General features: G+C 36.8%; 1 protein-coding gene across 1 annotated transcript in view; it reads right to left on the bottom strand.

Annotated features, from left to right (window-relative positions):
- Positions 1-1957: 1957 nt before the first annotated feature.
- Positions 1958-21970, bottom strand: part of LOC139137821 (calmodulin-binding transcription activator 2-like) — a 117775-nt gene continuing 97762 nt past the window's right edge. Inside the window, 12 exon segments of the mRNA XM_070706087.1 lie at positions 1958-9099; positions 10515-10538; positions 11580-11654; positions 13131-13163; positions 13166-13329; positions 13901-13989; positions 15108-15200; positions 18109-19192; positions 19560-19635; positions 20255-20454; positions 20835-20923; positions 21729-21863. Of these exon segments, the coding sequence (XP_070562188.1) occupies positions 9003-9099; positions 10515-10538; positions 11580-11654; positions 13131-13163; positions 13166-13329; positions 13901-13989; positions 15108-15200; positions 18109-19192; positions 19560-19635; positions 20255-20454; positions 20835-20923; positions 21729-21863 (2159 nt within the window). The 3' untranslated portion in view covers positions 1958-9002.

Here is a 21970-nt window from a genome sequence, read left to right as displayed (position 1 = left end):
GCAGTCACATATATTTTAAACAAAACGTTTGTTGTGGTTTTAGTTTCAGAAATGTTTTGGGTTGAAAATCTTCTTTGATAGAGTACACTGCTTCAGTCGATAGAACCAGCATAGCTCATGTCAAGTGTAACTTGCATAGCACCACCAAGTGGTGTTAAGAGGCTGGTCACATATTCAGTTTAAATACTTTTCTTTAGGGTCAGGAACTCTGTTCATACTGAGCAACTTGTACACGCTCTCAATGAGTGCGTATAGTTTTTTTGTGTGTTCTGCATTAAACAAGACTTTTAAAAAATGGTATTTCACGTTCGCTAATGTGTATTATTTCAAGGAAAACTTTCAGGGACAAAGTTTGTAAACGGTGGAAATATACCTTCAATTGTGTATTATTTGTGAAGTCAGTGAGATTTGTCAGAAGCTGCATGAATACTGAGAGAGAGAGAGAGAGAGAGAGGTCGGTCAACAAATTATACACCAAGTCTGCTGATGGACACAGTAGATAAATGAGAGTATTGGTATAATTTCTAGTACCTACCTCAAATATTGGTGTTATAAGGCAATGGACACTATCATGAACTGCAAATTCAAATACAAATTCATAAGTAAAGCAGTGTTTCATTTGCCACCAGGTTTTTAGTGAATTGCCAACGTAACACTAGTTCATACTGGATATGTACAGTGTTCAATCAATACCAAAATTACTACTTTCTATTTTACTTTTTTAAATTCAATTTCATAATTCAATACTGTTGAGTCAATAGCTGAGAGAAATGATTTCTCTGGACTTTGTGTATTACTGTTCTATATTCAATTTATAACTAGAGTATCTTTTTGCATTCTAGTTTACATTCCACAACTCAACCTGCTTCTTCATCACTTCACAGTTTCACAATTCAACGTTATATTTCACAGTTCAACATTATTATTTGCCATTTTATTCTTCTAAATTTCATTTTACAATTTATCATAAATTTTCATTTTGCTTTTTGAAATACCATGTTACACTGTAGACAGTAGACGCCAGAAGAATTCAATCTAAGAGTCTCATGGGTTCTGAAAAGTCAACCCTATATCGATAGAGGTGGTTCTTACATGAAGAATTCCAATTCTGCCAAGATTCCAATCCTCCAAGATTGAATATAGAATAGTAATACAGAAAGTCCAGAGACATGTTGAGTTGTAAAATTGAATTAAGAATGTTTTACGTAACAATAGAAAGTTGTAATTTTTGCATGGATGGGAAATCTATTGTCAAGAAATTCATGAATATATAAGATTCATGCCCATTGGAGAATTTCAAACACACTGTGCTAGTCCACAGATTGAGGCTTTGGTAGAATTTTAATTGTTTTCACAGATTGTTATGAACCTGACATTCAGATAGAATAGCGCCCTCAGTGGTCATGCATGAATATCTTTCTTTACCAATGATGTTAATAAAATTGCTGTAAGGCCAGAAAAAAGAAAAGAAATGTTTCTGGTCAGCGCGCGCGTCACCCTTTTTTTTTCTGTTTGTGGCCGGCGGCCGTGGCTGACACCAAACCAAAATGGCTGAAGAGAAAGAGGAAATTCTTTTGGGGGCATGGTCAGTAACTGCATGAACAGTATATATGTGACTATATTGATAAAACTAGAAAGCTGACCCTCCTCCCTCCCTTGAGAGGGGGAGAAAAAAAAAATGCACATCGCTGCACCATTTTTTAAAGAAAGATTTGACCAGAAACATTCCTTTTTTTTTTTGGCCTAATATCGTGTGAGCTACGATTGCATTTCAATTTTCACAACACCAAGACCATCACAGTCTAAACAGTAAGGGGTACAGGCACAACTGAAACAAACTGTTTGGTTTGAATAGAATTTTAGCTGGACTCAACACCCAGCCAATAATACCTAATAATGTCACTAAACAGCATCATTTTCCCCTTCATAACATACTTGACAACACAGACACAGGATCAATAATTAAATAGTAGATTTAATTTCAAAAAGAGAATCAAGACTTGTATTGAGATGAATATTCAATTTTAAAACATGAACTAGTATCACAAAGAATTGATCTTCTTGAAATACATATAGCGTACAGATAGAGAGGAGAGAAAAAGGGCGTGTTTGAAAAAATAATACACTTGACCAAGATAATGGAATAAAGTGCTGGTGAAATGGTTTGATGAATTTTTGCTGAGTGGAATGTCATGTACTGTAAAAGAGAGAAAGAGATAGTGAATCGTATACGCATACTGAAGAGAAAATTCATACCTACTGTACAATTTAGTTTCAGTAAATTTTTTAAATGATCAATTCTTTGAAAATCTAATTTACACCACAACATTCCATGATTTTTAACAGGAAAATTTATGTTAAATACTTTTAATTACCCTCAAGAGGAGAGGAAAAATTGAAAAAGTGAAAATCATTGTATACTTTGTTGCATACCTTCAAGGCTGCAGTTCATGAATTTACAAAGAGACAAGCGTGCAGTTGTAAGTTTTGATGATTTTTTTCACTTTTTTACGTTCAATGTCAACTGCCATTTCTTGTTCTGCTCCCCAAAGCATGCTGAGATGCACAGTGTTGAGCTTGACAACTCAGCCTGTACATGTGTAGACTACACTGTTACTGTCGACAAGTGAATCTTGTGTGGACTAGAATTCAAAATGTGAAAAATAAGTAAATTTCATATTTATAGATGCTGTACTGATGTCATGACAAGGTATATAGTGGGTGTTTCAAGGTGCTTTGGGGAGTAGAACAAGAACTTGCCAATGACAAACAAAACAAAAATAGAAAAAAAATCATGAAATTTGACAGCTTCTGGCCTTTTAGTGTTATTTGAGGATTTGTAAAGTGAAATATACAAATGACTGCAAATATACCTAACTGTACATCTGTTCACGGTGTAAACTATTTATTCCCTAATCTCTAAATCTCAAGCAGATTATTAAAGTTTTGCAACTACACATATAAAGACTGAACATCCCCAAAACTCGAAATTTACCTGTAAATTTCAATGTATTGTGCGGTTCACTAATAACGCAAGACACAGAACCTACTTGTCTGCTAACTTTTATCTTTTCTTTGTGCATGACAAACCAAAAGACAACTGTAAAAAATTTGCTGGTTCAAGTTCATTACATACACGTAACAATATTACACATTGTGGCAACGGTTTGCTTGGGAAGTTGTCAGTCTCTATGATGGAAAAAAAAAAGATATTTGCATCGTGGGGTTACACCGTTGCATTTCTGTAGAGATGAATTTACACTATTTACAATTGCAAATTGAAAAAGGTATATCAAAGTTTACACAAGTTAATGAATGAATGGACCATTTATAAATAATCACTAATTTCTAATGTAGGACAAATTACACATTCAACTTTGTGTGGTACAAGTAGCAAAGTTTTGTCAATCTTCAAGATTGTATACTGAAGGGTGAATCAAGAGTACAGTACTGAACAAAAGCATTCCATTTTGTCTTTGCTGTGATAGTCACAATTTGTTCCAAATCACCGTTACATTCATATGGCGACCAGAGCACCCATACCCATGACAATGTTCAATCATTCTACGCTCCCAGAATATCAATGTCCTCACAACTGATGTATCTTGGCAACCTATTTTGTTAACTCTGCTCCATAACAGATACTGGTTTCCATGCAATACCATTCTATTGCCCGGTAACAGGATAGTATTATGCTGAAACTGATGGCAATAACACTTTACTTGTAATTTATCAAAGGTCTGGAATGTCAACTTGTACATTGAAACTTATCATTGACACTCTCACCAACCACACAAGAATCTCCAACATTGCATCAAGTTGTTTTAACAACAGCAACCTCCGAGCTCCCAGTAATGTCTATGATTGATCAACTTCCAATTTAGCACGAGCAACCTACTACAGACTGTTTGAATGACAAGTTCACTTGATCCACTTTCAATCCAGCATTGAACGTAAGTCTACACTGTATCTGTTTTGTGGCAACTTTACATAGACTATCTCTTTGCCATCAATAAACCACTACAATCACTTCACATTGCTCACTGTACTGTTTGACGTCTACAAGCATCTACCAATCAGATAGTACATGAATCATTGACAATACAACACTAGTGCTGAAAAGTTTCAATAAAAGTGAGCTACACAGATGTTTCACACTTGAAAACTCAAACTCTCTGAGATGCTGGGTGTAAAGCCTCACCATATAGCCTTTCCCGATTCACCTTCCGGTTCCTTCACTAAAACAGAAATGAGATGTTTGCCCAAATTCTTGGCCATAACACTGCACAACACAGGTTATATCATTGCTGTCTTCATCAGTGTACACTACTATGTAACAACATTCATGTGGCAATGTGTGAAATCCCTTTTCTCTAGCTGGATTGGCAATACTGAAAATCTATAACAACATCAACATAGGTATAATACAAGTATATTCCAGTACATTTACTTGTAGTGGCTACCATGGCATCCTTTTTTGTATTAAAGTCCATGCTACAATCCCTTATGCTCTGTGCAGTCCACAAACACACAATTTCCTATACAACATTAGCTGAACGTTTCCAAGATACCCAACAACTCTGTAATAATTTCCCCGTTTTCAATTGTCTCTTAAGGTGATGACTATCACTGCAAAGAAAAACTTTATGCTTGGTATTTTCTTTGGGAAGAAAAATCACTAGCATTTGTGTAATTTCTGTTGTCAAGGTGATGTGAAGCCTTCACTAACATCTGCAGGATCGACACAAAGAAACACAAAATAAAACTCTTGATAAAAGTAAATGAATCAAGGTTTTTGAAAAAATTTTCACAATGCTGAGTGTCAATTTCAAACTCAAAGACAGAGTTCTGCAACATTTGTGTTGATTTTCATATTTCAGGGTCTGTATGATCAAATGTTACTGAAAATTCAAGGATTGACAATTTTCAAAGGGTATATCTTCCAGCTCAAAGAATCAGTTCCTCCAGCGTTGCGTGCCAAATCTGGAAATCTCCCAAAACGTATCCACTGCTTGCACAGTGCACTTCAGAGTTTGGGCCGACTTGCAGCTATTTAGAAGCTGTTATCCAATTGGATGGCCGAATCTGACCGTTATAATTGAATAATACAAATAAACTCCCTAAGTTGCTGTGAATAGTAACAATCGACCAATCAGATAGAGCCTTGCAACTTTTCAAGTTGTGAAGTTGCACTGAAGTATGGCAATGTACTTTCAAAAACATAGCAAATAATGCACAAAATGTTCACAGAGGTATTTTATGAAACTGTAATCAAAATCAATCCTTTCTCAGATTTCAAGTTTCCTTTTAACTTGTTCTCTTGAATTTTATGTAAATCTCTCCATGATGGAGAAATTGATTTCACAATATTTACTTACTAGGGTAGTAGTAATACGTGATCTGGATAAGTCCAACCAATCAAAACATGTTAAATTTACTGTCTTTCTCCATGGTAAGCTTATTTCAGGCAAAGAGAACTCTTTGGGCGTATCATGAAATTAGCTTGAAATGAGTTTGAAATCGACATCAGCACTCAAACACCTGCAGTTACTACAAAGTCCTGTTTGTCTGTGAAATAAATTAAAACCAGTCTGTGACATTGATATCTGTACAAAGCTTTAAGTACAGAACTTTACTTATTACTGTTATAATAAATCTATCTTTTTGATACACATTGAGATGTGGATGACTTTGCCAGTTGCTGTCACAAATTTTACTATCAAATCAGTTGATTCTGAGACACTAGAGGGCGGTAATAATGAAGCGCACCCTACTGGCCAATCGTGTGGAAAATTTACACAAGGGCATAGCTGAATTATGGTAATTGCCAAAATATGAACTTAGGTAGAAGGATTTGGAGATAATTTGAGAGACATACAGTGTTCTCTCTCTCAGCTAAATGCTGACTGCCCGATAAGTTGTTTTACAGAACTGAGGGCAAAGGTCATATCAAAATATGGTGGATTTGCATGCAAACATACGACATCTGGTACAAGTGAAAGTACATAAACAGACTTTCTCTCTTCCACTTTTTATATGCACACATCCTCGTGTTTTCTTTTAAGCTACTTTTTTGTACTTCATTTTAATGAAAGGTATGTTTATCTTAATCAGAAATAATCACATTACAAGCACATTATCAAGATCTACAAGATTGGTTGTGCCATTGATCAGTTCTTGAACCCTTTACATATGGGATCTGAACCATCTTCAAAACACTCCTCCAATCAAAACACACAGTGCAGGTGGCCTGGCCAATAGGATGACAGCAATAGGTAAAGTGACCCTCTATCTCACTGGGAATTTTGAAAATATTACAGACTGTACATTGCCAGCACAATTAAGGTAAAATACACAAATTTATCATAACTCATAATTAGTCTCTATTCAAATAAACTAATATGCAACATATCCATTGGACTAGCAAGCTATAAGTTACTTAAATACAAATTTCTAATCAAATAACTTACATTTAATTCATTGATTCTTAATAAGAACATTTAGAAGTCATGAGAAAAAAACTCAGGAAAAAGTTCATATTTTACATATACAAGTATTGTGAGAGTTTTTACACAATTTGCAGTGAGGTAAGGACCATCGTCAAACAGCGTGTTCAGTAAAACATCATCGTCCAGAAACAACTACAGTCATAGTACAAAAATAAAATGGAAAAAATGTACAGTTTGACTTTGTATAAAAAAGAAGGCAACCATTAGTTTTTATTTATCGAGGGATGAAAGGCCGACTTTTCATAAGAGGACATCTTGCTGAGATGGGCTGTCACTTTAGTTCCAAAGACAGTGTCTCCAATATTACTCAAAAAAAAAAGTTGTGACAGAAACCCCCAAAAAGTACAGAAAATATACAATATTGCACTAACCAGAACTACAACTGGGAAGATTCATTGTAATCAAGGGGCAAACAGATCCCGAAAATGTCCATCATCTATCCTTGCCTCCCTATTCCAGAAATGGAACAGTCTCACATGCTTCACAGTTAAGTTAATCGCGTACCTTTGTACACATTTGAAATAAGAATTACTCAGAGTAAATCAAAATGTTATCTGCATTTAAATGACTTGACTTTTTGCAGCAACTTTTAAAGCACGACGTTTTAGAATTAAAACTGCACCTTTGATAGCAGTATATTTTATCAGGGGACTGCACTATATGGTACAAGCTTATAAGTTATACTTTCTCTGCGTCTCCTGAACTTTCAACTCCATAAAGTTGTTTTCAACAGCATACTTGAACAATCATATACCTGCCAGTTAAGTAATCATTGCTTCTTATACATATTGCATGAAAATATTTTCTGAACTAAAATCATAAAAGTTTTACGCAAAACTTACGGGAGTCACAAAATGTAGCTATAGTTATCCTTAACCCTCTGAGTGCTGTAGTTTTTCCAGACAAAATTTTAATGCAACATTTCACCAGTTTTTATGATATTTCTATATTTCTTTTTTATGATTTAGGATCAAACAGACATCACATTTCATTGGCTACAGTTTTTTATCAAAATTTTGGAAAAAATCTGGAAAAATTTGACCAGAAGATATTTTATAAAGGCGGCAAAAATTGACTTTGGCGCTCAAAGGATTAATTGAGTTGAATCAATTGTTGAGGCAAGAAATTGGATGGCTAATGTTTTGCATTGAGAGACTGCTTAAATATACCCTCATTCTGAGATACGTCACAGAGTATTCATAAACTGTGAGGCAGTTCAAATATGTCTCATTCTTGGAACAAAGCTTTATCGTTCATTGTTGCATTCTACATCAAGCATCCCAGATTTGTACAAAAAGCTTATGCACTGGATAAAAAAATCGTTGAAGTGCCTTTTGTACTAATATTTCTTTGGTGTGATGAGACAGTGCCTATAAACTGAACATACCAGTAAAACACACTTTTTCAATTCATTTCTTGTTTCAAATGGACACAAATAGTCATGGATTTCGGGAGATGTTTGCTTATTGAATAGATAAAACTACGCAGGCATTGCCTAGCAATGAGGTAATCCAATTGTAAATTTAAATACAACAACAACACTGCAGTTCAATATCGGAATCTGGAACATGATCGAAAAACAGAAAATTTTTGTAAGAAGAATCCACTTCAAAATTTCATTCGTGCAATGGATTCTAACACTCATGTACTCGCTGGCGTTAACCCTTAAAATTGACAAATTACAGGAAATTTTAAGAAATGGTGACACTGTATACAGGTCAAAGTTCATTTTCAACATCCCTGCAACTAGCAATTGGGCACAGAAAAGCGCCCTCAAGTGGCAAAGCATTGTAAGTATTAATTCTACTACAAGTTTACTACCCCTAGTTTACAGACATTAAGATCAATAAATTTTAAGTAATATGTATAACCATGAGGGTTTTCCCTGATGGTACGACTTTAGGATTTAGAGTGAGAGTCACAAATGTATGGAGTATATATACTTTAACCCTTTCACCACCATGGTTTGACCCAAACCCATTGTCATCAATGGTAAATGTGGACCTGTTTATAGGGAATTGGGGGTGGACAGGTTAAATAAAAGAGAATTTGAGGAGACTAAGGCAACATGTAAATGTTGAGATAATACCTGTAAGTACTTATTGTAGAAGAGAGATTCCAGATCTATAGAAATGCGTTAAAGGCAAGTGAATCTGTTGCCACATATCACTTCACAGTGTTGGTTAAATTCTTTCAAGCTTTATATATTAACACAAAATTTGACCTGTGGTTCACCTTCTATCCTGCCATTTCAAAATCATGGTAAGTATCAATTTCCCTCAATACTTTGTCGATTAGAGTACTATTTTAAGTTATTGAAACTGTATATCATGATGGCATATTAACTACAAAGATGAAGTACTAGTATCTGGTTTGTCTGGGCTTCAAAAGATTGAAACTTGTCGAGTGATTTTTATCCATCATCAGCAGGACCATGTCTGGTGCCCTGTGTCCGGCTTTTAACTGCTTGGAATCATTCAATGGATGACCACCTCAGTTGAAATTTCCGTCCATTCCATCGGGAGACACACAGCTGGCCAGCGGATGAAGCCATGGTGAATCTCGACATGATCTTTCCATGTTTTTCAACCTGGTGATATAAACATATTGAATGATAAATAAATGATCGTAAACAAATAAATCAACAGAAACAGTACATTGGTGTGGTGTATGTACGCTACATCATATCTTTTCTCCACATGGCTGTCTATAAGAGAACGCCAAATATATGCGACTGGAGATACAAATTTGTTATTTTAAAGATGAAAAAATATTTCTAAGGCTTCAGGAATCACTTCTGTGACGCTAAGATGTCATTGAAATCAATTTTTGTTTTGTTTGCCTGGAGGTTCTCTGGCTTAGTAATGGTATTCAACACAGAGATACATCACAGGAACTGTATCAGGATAATTATTGAGCAGCCAGAAAGCTTTACTGTACAGAGTTTTCACCTTAATTCATCTTGTCTACGCTGTGTACAACATATTTATTTCATGGCAGATCAAAGAAGAGATCAAAAAGTCTTGAAGAATGAAGACAAGGGTTATCAAGTCATCTACAACTACTGAATGCTGCACACATATGATCATTTTCTAGTACCGTGAGCATAAGGTGTATGTTACAATTTGCTAAAAAAGTGATTTCTTAGGTTTAATTAATCACCAAACTGCATTTTGGTGACTCTTTCAACAAACTGAAACTTTCTTCTGAAGTGCTAGCTGCATGTATCTGCATCATATATACAATGTGTGTATGCATTTCTTCAATGTATCTTAACATGAAATGTTTTGTAAAGATTGTAATGTATATATGGATTGTTGCGCAACCTCTTTGGAAAGGTATCTGAACCAGTGATGTGCATTTATACAACTAAAAAATTGATAATTGTTTCTTAGGTTCACATTTGTTTCTTGGAATGCTGATTGTTAATTTGAACAATTCCCCTCCCCCCCCCCCCCCCCCCCCCACACACACAACAGTCAAGTAACTGACTGTCATAGCCAAAATACAACATTCTCACTTTTCCTCGTGGGTAATAAACGTGAGTACTATACTTGATAATCATAGGAAACATGCATCGTTGAAAATAAGACTATACACTGTGGAATAAAATACTTTCTGAAAATGCTGATGCAAATTTTTGAAGGGTAAAAAATCTTTAATATGCTGTGCTATACACATATAAGGCAGAAACTATCATCACCAACCTTAAAAATTTATTAGAAGGTAGTTTTCACTGATTTCATTTGCCTTTTTTATACCTAATTTTTTTTATCTAACTCAGTTTTCTGTTTATTGATCTTGGCATGAGCAACACAAACTGCAGAAATATTGTGAAATGATTCTGTTCGATTTCTTGTTGTGTTTGTTCTGTCTTCATGTAATTTAAATACTTCAAAGTAAGATTGTACTATTAGAGTATCTGACCCTTCACCCTATGTCATCCAGGGTTCTACCATTATATCCTAAGGGGTGAAAGGGTTGTCTGATTGAGGGGAAACTCACCGTTCTTTCATATCCCAGATATTTCTTTATTTAAAACAAATTAAGAACAATACAAACATGAGTACGGAGACACAGCATGAGATAAATAAAAGAATGTAGAGCAGGAAACGACAAAAAGCTGAGAAAAATAAGGATGAGCTGTGGGTGTGGTACACACTTCAAAGACATGCCACAACACGTACACACAGGGGGGTTAAATGTGGGAAAACAAGATTTTTCTGAAGAAAATATGAAAATGAAGTATTCTGTGTAAAAAGGTGAAAGATATATATAAAATGTAATGAGAAAATTTTTTCTTTGATTGTAATAGTTTTACATGAGAACCTGATGCAATACCATATCACACTTTAATCAATCAAGATACCACTGAAAGTTAACTTTGAATTGTAAATTCTCAATCTGAGAAAGTTGGACTGACTTACGATACTGACTAACAAAATGTGTACAGATGCAGTCAATGATGTGTGTAACAATACTACAGAGTAACGTTGAAAATATAAATTTTCATTCAATCACTAAAGAGATAATGTTACAACGTTTTACGACATCGGGTATGTGCAGAAATGGAAGATAAGAGATGTGTTGAGAAAATGTGAACATTAAAGTTTGTACAGGACCTGATATATGCGAAATGTGAGCTGGCAGGGTCAAAGGTCAACTACGCTGGTGGCGGCCATAAGACATTGTAAGGGGCATTTAGCTGATTGAAAATGACAATGAAAGTTGGCAGTTCACTTCTCGTATATAAAATCTGATAAAATTTATTGTGAAAAGTGGAAGATAAGCTCTACCATGGATGAGAAGTGAATTTGCCTCGTTGTGTTTGTGACAGTGAACAGAATCTGAATATAAAGAAGAACTTAACATTTCATTTCACTATGTACAACTTATGATTCCCTTTTATGATATTTGTCCTGTCAGCTCATTGAACACAAATGTGAACACACACTATGACATCATGGTACAGACTAATCAAAGGTTTTGTGGGGAGAATACACATATATCAATAAGGTGTAAACTTGGCTTGGCTTTTTTTTGTCGACAAAATGTCTGGTTTAAACTTACCTATGTCGGTTTTGTTTCAAAAACCGTTGGATCTTTCTGGCAGCTATTTGTTCTCTGGATTTACTCTCTGTTAATCTGAAAATGCAATGCGCATTGAAAATCTAATTTTTAATTTTTTCCCATAGAGTTAATGAAAGGATGGCAGCCATTTTGAATTTCACATATCAGTAAATGTTAGGCAATTTTTTTTTCTTTGGCAACAAAATTTGCAAAGAGGCCCCTGATTTTTATTCTTCACTTTGAATAAGGAAAGTTTCGAGCAAAAGTTAAGGTCTTTCACTTTCGAGGCACACACTACCTGTACCGAAAATAAAATGCTGGTTTGCTTACCTCTTTATCATGTTTGTGATCATCTAAAAGGTTTAAATGCACACAAATTCAATACTCAGCAAAGATTGCCCTAATCAATTCTAGTGTATTCTAGTCTATTATTGAGATCCATGGAAAAAGCATAACAATCTCGGATCAACTACTGTACTCGTCCGAGTATAAGCCCCCGGTTCGGCAACACTAAACAGCGGTAAAACTAGGGGAGGGCTTATACTCGAGCAACCCCATGTTATCTGGCATGGATGCTTAATTTATGCTAATTTTATGCACGATTTTTTTTAACACCACTCGATCTTTCTATCGCTTTCAAAATCGACTTACACATCCAAAGAAATTGATTGTACAATCTCTGAATCAGAAGTGACATTTTGGTGAAATTTCAGCATCATAAAAACAAACAAACTTGAAACAAAGACGTTGTGTATGCAGCTGATCACAGTAATGTGAACAGGCATGCATTGCCTACACGGAAAGGCAACTCAATATTCCAATATCAAACTGTCTACATCTTGTGAAAACAACAACATAGCAGTGAAAATTGTAATAGTCACCAGGAAAGTCTTCACAAATGAAAGGATAATTGCTTCAAACAAAAGAAACTGCATGTTTCAAGCTTGAAAACGTCGTGGTCGTGAATGAAAATAAACAATGGCTGACGTGAGTGAGACTATCTATTTAGGCGACGGGGGTGAGTAGGGTCAAAGAATCAAGATAGTACTGGAAAAACGTGTCATTTTCCTTACGATATTGTCAAGGGAACTCCAGTTTCCCATTGTTTTAACATCTTTTAATAGTTTCTTTATTATCTAAAATTAATTTTACCACGTTAAATGACCAAATATACTCTCCTAATCTTTCTGTATTTGAGTTACACTAGGGTAGGGGCTTATACACGGATGTAATGCATTTTCTAAAATCCTCTAAAATCAGTAGGGGCTTATACACGAGCAGGGGCTTATACTCGGACGAGTACGGTAAGTACCTGTCACTTTTAACCTTTTGAGTACTGTAATTTTTCCCTCCAAAATTTTACAAATTTGTATAAATTTTTCTGTAATTTTTTGATAAGTTTGAACCAAATGGATATCACATTTCAGCGTTACAGTTTTCCATAAAAATTTTGGCAAAAGTCTGAAAAAAATTTTGACTTGCGTATATTTTTTAAAGGCGGCAAAATTTGACTTTGGTGCTCAGAGGGTTAGGTATGAACCCAACACTCACCTTATTGGCTGCTGGTGTGTCAAGACGCCTGAGTCCGACTCTTGCGGAAACGTTCATGTTCCCGGTAACTGCGATACCGGTTCTGGATCAGCAAGGCAGCTTGTCGGCTCTGCTTGTACTGTTTGTGCTTGTGGTAGCTACGGAAACGGCTTTGAATCAAGACAGCTGCTTGTGTCATTTTCTTGTAGGAGACGTACTGCTGGGACCCAAACAAACAAGGTACACGTCAATTCAGATGCAAAAAACAGACTTACTATCAATAAGATGAGTGGTTTTATCCCAGTTTTCCAATGGTGAGGTCCAACTTTTCCATAGAAAACAAAAGGATTGGGTCAAACCATGGTGATGATAGGATTAACAACTTCAAAATACAATTTCAAAATAAACAACTTACCCAGTGGTGCGCTTTACTTTGAAATCTATGTCTAATTCTTCTGAGAAATAGATCACGAGTAAATGTGCTTGTTCTTGTCATTGTTAGCCACGGAAATGATAACAAAACAACATACTGATGACTTTTGCAATGACTTCGTTAATTTAGCAAAGGATAACCAGTGCAAATTATTAATTAGTGAAAAAGATAAAAGAAGGGACAACAAAAACATTAAGATTTCAATGCAACACAGAAATGTTTGTAGCACTTTGAATCCAACATGGTAACCTTTCAGACCATTATATGGCACAATAAATTTCCTAAAAGTATACTGCAGATTGCATGTACCAGAAATGGATTGAAGTTGTCTCTTTTATGTGTAAAAGTTGGGACCAACCTGTTTGTATCTTCTGTAGTAACTCTGTATAATTACTGCAGCTTCTAACTCCTGCTGTTTTTGCCTCTGTCTGCCCTGCAAGTTGAATGTGTGATATTAATTGACAAAGCTTACTTTGCCACTAGAGGGCGTTCTTGTCAATTACCACATACTGGCTACTGGTATAAGGATATCAGCGTAACTATGTAAGTAGATGAATTCTTTCATGATCAATGAAATAGTAAGGAATCGATCTGTTTAAAAAGGAGTACCGGTAACCCTTTTTATGAAACTTAAAGTTTAGAAAATTCATATACAGCGAAAAACAGGAGTCAGCGTGGACTCTCTGTTGTGTGGCGCAACAAAATAAACGAAGCCACTGACTTTTTTTCAAACAGAACACACAAACTAAACGTCATCAAATGTACACCGCCTTATTCAAGCAATCCCACAATAAAATAAAAGACTCAATTTGTATTCTTATTGTTACAAAACATTCCTCATGACGACTTGAGAATAAAACCAACAATACGGTAAAAGAGCTGAACGACGAGGTGTCACGTTTCCTTCGTCTGCATCTACGTACACAAACTTTATTGGTCAATCGAGGTGGTAGCTTCAGCGAAATTGGGACAGCATCAACCAAAACAAACCGCGTCAAGCAGCTCAATATAGGTTGCTGCATTCGGAATGCCAGTATTATACACCTTATCTATATTATTCAATGCCACCTTCATCACCGTACGTCAATTATATACGTCCAGATGAAATTCCGACGACAGCAAGCACAATGTCGACTGTTTGACACACACCTCTATCCACCCGCCAGCGACTGTCCGTACTAGGGTCGGTTCCATGCAGTGTTTTTATTATTGACGCTATCCGCTTTTAGCGTCAGCTAGAGACGGGTGACCCTTGCTTCTGTTTGTGAGTTTGATAAATTCATCGATACTATTGAAATTTAGATTGTTTCAATATTTTTGTTCAAGATGAATATATTTTTATTACACATGTCATCCATGATGAAATCAACACGTTCAAAAACATACGTCCTGGTAACGCCAGCAGGCCTTTTAGGTAGAAAAAGATTTCATGACATTTGCTACATTGTCTGTGTTTTTGTCTGTAAAAAACGTCAGTGGTTGCGTTTATTTTGTCGCGCGGCACAAGAAAGAGTCCACGCTGACTCCGTTTTCGCTGTAATGAAATATATAATGAAAAAGTGTACCAACATTGTACCAGCTGATAATAGACCTCCCTGTACTGTCTAAATGCATTCTGTATGGTCTTGGCAGCTTTGTACAGTGCCTTTGCTCATAATCTGAAATGACAAAAAACATGTTCACATGCATTGACCAGATATGAACTGAAAATGCTCACGTGTTTCATTATATATTGCATTTATGTGCAAGTTTGAACCTTTGCTACATGCTTTGCTACATTTAAAGTGTTATGATCAACACAATGAATTTCACCACAGATCAATTCTAAAGGTCATTAAGTATTCAAATATGTAATTAGCTGAAATAAAAATAATTAATTTCTTTGAGTACTGTCATTGTATCACAATATAGCATGTGCAATTACCTTGGTCAAGTCCTTCAAGCTCTATATGCCAAACCGTGAAAGCTTGTTAGCTATTTATGCAAATTATGAATTAGCTGACATGAAAATGCAAAATGACTTTCAATACTGTTATAACCTGGTATAATGATCAATGTACACAGCATGTTTCGCCAAATTTTATCAAGTAAATGCCAGTATATATCCCTAATTTGGAAGGTTCATTAAATATGCATATTGGGAATTGGCTGAAAAAATGTCAAATGACTTTCAATAATCTTGTATCATAGTATCTTTAATGTACATAGCAAGTTTTGCCAACTTTGGTCAAGTCAAAACAGATAAATATCGCTAATAAATGCGGGATATCGGACCGCAGGCGGGCGAAGATTGCATTATAAGCGCGCCAACCCAAACTCACTGCATGGACATCACATTTACGAAATCGAAGTCCAAAGTCAACTACGTCATTGTTAGAATAAGAGAGGTTTTCCATCACACGGGAGCATACCACCACAAATTTTGCACAGATGGCGTTGCACTGGCATTGAAAAAGGGTGCATGGGAGCATGGGAACGCGGGCAGTTTCCCTCGCTATGGGTAGGAAATGCATTGAGCAAGACACACTTCCGGGTTCGCAAAAAAACGAGGATCCCATTTACGGGGCGCTCAAATATAACTATTTGCTGTGATACATAGCAGAGGCGTATATGTTTGTGATGCTGAGAATAACATCAGTAAATAAATGACGGGTTTTAAAAGTTGATGTTTTTGCGATGAAACAGACTTCTGAAGGTAGCTCGCTTGGGGAACACGTCATCCCGGCCGCTGTCCGCTTTGACCCCAGTAATTCACATTGGTTTTGGTCGGCCCCAGGTACCCAAGTCACTTCGACCCCGTCACACTTTTGCCTACATGTCCACGGAGACGATTCAACATGTTCCACAACAAAGCCAAGACAAAAATTGAAAATATCAATAAAATGGCTTCACAAAGGCTGAAATACACGATACTCGATGAAGTATGAAGTTTATGAAATGAAATCAAAATTGACAACACAAGTGTTTGTCTCGGGTAATACCACTTGAAGTTGAACTATTCTACAGACTGTTTTTTCCATACAGTGCAGTATTTGTCAGTGACAAATTAATCTTTACAATACATTTTTTTGCGATGAGCTGGAAATTTGATTAATATCGAGTTAATGTACATAAATATTCCGTTATTTACTGGGACACGTTTATTTTCTCGATCCGCTATCTGCGGACTACGTGCTGAAGTACATTGACTGTTCATGTCAACGATCGTTTCTCCCTCTGCAGAGTTTCTGTATCCCGTTCAACAACGCTGTACCTCGATCACACGATAGTGACGCTATGTAGCTGTGCAGTATTGAAACTTATCATAAAATGGCCACCTCGTCTAACAGTAACACGTATTGTCGGGATTATCGTACGGAAAAAAGACTGCAAAAGTAAGACTTATGAATCTTCATCAGAATTGAACACATCATGATTGTACACGAGTATCAACCGTGAATGCACGTTGAGCTCGGCAGTTACACAAGCATGGTACGCTACATGCATAGCCCTACGAGTATGGCGACAGTGTCCGGCTTTGGCTACGCCCCTACCGGAGGTGGGAGGCGGCGTAGCCAAAGCGGACACTCTCGTCATACTCGTAGGGCTAGCTACATGCACTGCCGCGATGCCGATCGTATGCATTCCAAGGCCTATCCCGGAATTTGTTTCACAAACAACCTCAAAGGAGAGCAAACATACTTCTATGGACAATGACGAACACGTTTCTTGGCGAAGCAAAATCAAAACAGTGCAGAAGTACATGAAGTAGGTCATGGCCTTGGACTCTGTGCACGAACCTGATTGGACACTTCAATACCTTTGACCCAAAGTTATTATTCATCAGCACTTCCATGCCATGAGGCTAGGTAGAGAACGTATGTACTCATTTCTGGCGATCGAGCAGCGAGGGAAACAATCAATTACCAAGGATAAAGCTAATTTGCTAAACGATATTTTATCTTGAATAGTGAGTTGAATGAGTAATAAAATATCATATTTTTAATGTTCAATACGAGGTTGAAACACGGAGGGACCGTGGTTGAAACCAGAGCTATCCAGCTGTAGCCAACCTGGACAAGCACATTTCACAGCGCCCTCAAACAGTCGATTGTTTTCACTTGTCATACGCGGCGTAACAGAAAAATTAAAACTTTCATAACTTCATTAATATCCAAGCCACGCCCACCAAAACCTTTTCAGTTCTAGCCATTTGAATTCTGAAGATGTCTACCAAATTTGACTGAAATACGTTCAGCCGTTTTTGAGAAAATGGACCAACAGACAGACAGACAGACAGACAGACACACAGACAGACAGACATCGCTGCGACATATGCTCACGTGTTCACACGTGAGCAAAAAATGTACAAAAACCAGTTAATGCAGAGGATGACATGCCATCCAAGTCAAGCTACTATTGGATTAATTTACAGTAATTATTCCTGACAAGTTTCCTTCACAAGGGTACAAGGGACCAGAAGACCAAAATTTGATGAATTTATCAATCTCAGAAACCATAACATTACAGCATTCTCTTCAAAGATGGATATACTATACTAGTGAGCAAAGTGAGCACCATACATACCTGACAGTGTTAACAATGAGAGATCTTTCTCAACGCCTTTCCCACCACGTAGAAATTCACTCAGGTGTTCTGACATCTGTGTTCCATCTTCATCCTCGCTGTCGGAGTCATCAAGAACCATACTGGATGGACTCTGAAGACATGATGATGAGTTTGGACTCAGCGTGCTTGAGGGCGAATTGATGAGATCGTAGCATATTGTTCGGTACATTTCGTTGTCTCCGTCTGCATTGGATGTTCCGCTTCCCTGACACTGGGAATAGATTTCTTGGTCGTTGTCTTCCACCTTGATTCTTGCTGGCAGGGCGTCAATGATTTTCTCTGCAAGCATTAGGTACTGTTCCTTCTGTGAGCTCTCCGGCATAGACTGGGAACGCTGCCTGCTCCACTGAGCCGCTACCCATGAGCTCGGGAAACGTGATCTTGTTGGTGCATCGGTGATGCCAGACTCTTGCAAAGCCTGGTGTTCATCAATTTGCATTGGGACAGGTAGAAAAGTGTCTGACAGGTTTATTGTTGGTTGACTCTTTCCTCCAGCTGGTGACTGGGGGTCAAACGTGTTTTCCATCGATACACTAAGTCCCTGGGTAAAGAGGCTTGTAGCAGCAGGAGCACTACCAGCAATAGTGGGTTTTCCAGTCAAATTACTGCATGACAGTGAACGATTCTTGTTAGGTATTGGGCTGGTAGACAGTGGACTTGTGGACGGCTGAGATTTAGGTGACCAAGCATGCTTTGGGCTCACTGATCTCGGTGACAGTGACTGAGGTGAGAGGTCGAAGGTTGGCGTCAGTGAGGAGGAGGAACTTGTTGCTATGGTGATGCTGGGAGAGCTAGAAACTGATCGATCCTCCACTGAAACAGTTGGAGTTGCCAGCTGCCGTTGAGAAATGGTTTCCATGGATATTGACTCCAGCCTTTCATTTTTTAACCTTTCAAGCTGTTCCGCCAGACTGACATGACCCCGAGACTTGGCGACCTGATCGGGTAATCTGCAGTTGTAGTCGGGAATACTCAAGGCTTGTGATTGCCAATGATACAACAACAATGCAGTTTCACAGTGTCCAAGTGCACAGGCCCACATCTGAAACACACAAAGAATTATGGGTACACATATTTATCAGGTACTTGAATATTCCTCGTTTTCAGAGTATAAAGTTTCCTTATTCAAGGATAATTTTGGTTCCAATTCTGTGATCTAACATTTATACCATGCATAATATTAAGGAGGAATAATAGCCCTATGCCTATAATTCTGCTGCAATTCTTAAATCAATCCTAAAGGTTTTCCTGATAATCTAATAATACGTGTTTGTCTTTGCTTTTCTTTTAGTTTCACCAACATTTACAATCATGAAACTCTTATCAGATTGTTGGTTTGTCTATGAACTGGTTTCATTGACTCGCTAGGTAATGAAGTTTGGAGTATATGATGGTATCAAACTACTCACCAACGGAGTGCATGAAAAGTGGTCCACATTGAGAGGGTCCACTTCAATTTCCAAGACAACACTGGGTGAATCAGCCCTGCAGTAATGAAAGAAAGAATTTGAAAAACCTCTCATTGAAAACCCTCTGTCAGCTGTAACTTTTGATTTTTTTTCACTATTTTTGTTTTTAATGTCAACTACAGATTCTAGTTTTACTCCCAATAGCGTGTTGAGATGCACAGTATTTAGCTTGTCAACTCATCCTGTACTTGTGTTGACAGTATTTTTAATATTTAACAAATGAATTCTGGTCCTGACTAGAATTCAAATGCTAGCAATTTAGTGCATTTTACTCAAATAGTCAAACCCTGTTGACTAGTTAAACAGTAGGTGTTTCAACAGGTTTGGGGAGTAAAAACAAAGAACTTATAACTTGACATTCAAAACAAAAAGAGTGAAAACGTCATCAACATTTACAGCTACCAGACCATTATTCTATCAACAAAATTCAAACCAGCAAGTTTTTTCTAGGAGCAGAAAACACATAATAGTAGAAAAAAAATTTCCGTCATATGTTTGCATATTCTCTGTCCTCTGAATGAAGAATAAAACTGCCATTTTCCTGATTTGGTTTATTCCATTTGGCACACACAAGTACAGAAGAATATCACTAAAATAAAACTATGATCTAGAAACTAAGATGTGTGAGTTCCTACCTCCACTGCACCAGCAGAGTAATGAGTTTGTCATATCCTAAGGCTGCAGCAATGTGAAGTAAAGTCATACCACGCACAGAGCAGGAATTGTACAGCTCCTGAGTGTCAGACCATCTTCTCTTCACAAGACTTTCACAGATCTCAACCAATCTGTCTTCAAATGATAAGTTGTTACCACTGCCACTGTTTGATTGGTTCTCCTGTGACAAGAGAAAAAAATTCTCTGAATCCTTATGATGTAAGATACGTCCCTCCATAACTCCATTCTTGGGACATTTCTTTCTGTATAACTAGGGATGCGGTGCTACAAGCCTTGCCCTGGGGGAGGGGGGGGGGTCAGAGATTGCAATCTCAAATATTGAAGGAAAGTACACTACCTTTCAGAACTATGATCATTTTTGTAAATCTGCATGTTCAGTTTTGGGTTTCACAGCAGTATTGCTGAATTTCTATAAGGATCACTGACCCTTGTCATAGATTCTGAAATCTGAAATATACTCTATAGCATCAGCTTGAATGATGCCAGTTTAACAGAACACACTGTTCATCTAACAGAACACACTGTTCATCTAACACATACCTGAGTGTTCTTCTCTTGGCTGCCGTTGTTCACCATTCTCTTCTCTATCTGTTCAAGTCTTTCTAAAATTGCCATCTTGAATTGATTCTCTGCAGGGCATCAACAGTTAATATTTGAAGTCTCTCTATATCAATTAAGGTTTAAAACTGTTTTTATAACTTGTACTTAACTTTTGACTGTTTTGTTTTTGAAAAAAAAATAAACTCATTTTTTTCTGTATAGTTAACATAGATAATGGCAGCCATTTCAAATATCAGAAAATTTGAGGAGATTTTGGTTCTTCACAGAATACTATTGCTTCATGAGCCTTGATTTTCTTTGCAACGACAGTCCTTCAAACCTTGAAAAAGTACAAACAAAAGTCTAAAATTTTCATCTTTTTTAATGTGTTCTGCCATGAAACACACTAAAGCTTGCATGGATGCTATGTTTTACTCTGAAAATGTTGAAGGAAATGATTGTACAATTACAGATATTATCTTGTTCTTTTAGTTGTTTGTACAGAGCACAAGGCTTCTTGCATAACTCACTACAGTTTAGATCATTGCACTTTTAGCCATACTATTCTATTCCGTAAGTATTTGCCAAAAATTTGTGCTCTCATTGCCTACTATTTGAGCTCAACCATACTGCTAAAAAGTATTTCATTGCATGCTTTGGAACCTGGATGAATATGTCTGCCACAAATACGCATGTAAGCACCTGAATTTAATAAACCAAATAGATCACAAAGGACTGAAATACTAAAATTATCAAAGACAATGTGGCTTAATTATAGAAATCTAAAACATCTCTCTGAATGTTTGATGGTTGCTTTTTGGTAAATATCGTGTGAAATCAGGCTTCAACTTTTTCTGTCACAAGAATACATCAGATCTCAACTAAATAACTCACCATCTAATGAAAGCCACTCCTGTTGTGTAGAGTGTCTCTGTGGCATACTTCTGGCTTTGTATTCAAACATGACAGTTTTGGACACTACCACACCATCTACAGCAACTTGTAAAGGTACAAAGCCATTTTCATGGGCTGCAAAGAATCAGAAATATCAAAAAATATTACGCATGATGCTACACTTGATAATATTGTCACCATTGTGTACTTTATGTAATGTTATTGTTGACAAATGAATTTTT

The sequence above is a fragment of the Ptychodera flava genome, chromosome 7 (assembly GCF_041260155.1).
Source record: "Ptychodera flava strain L36383 chromosome 7, AS_Pfla_20210202, whole genome shotgun sequence".
NCBI lineage: Eukaryota > Metazoa > Hemichordata > Enteropneusta > Ptychoderidae > Ptychodera > Ptychodera flava.
The sequence above is the reverse complement of the archived record's forward strand: the minus strand, read 5'-3'. Positions and strand labels throughout refer to the sequence as shown.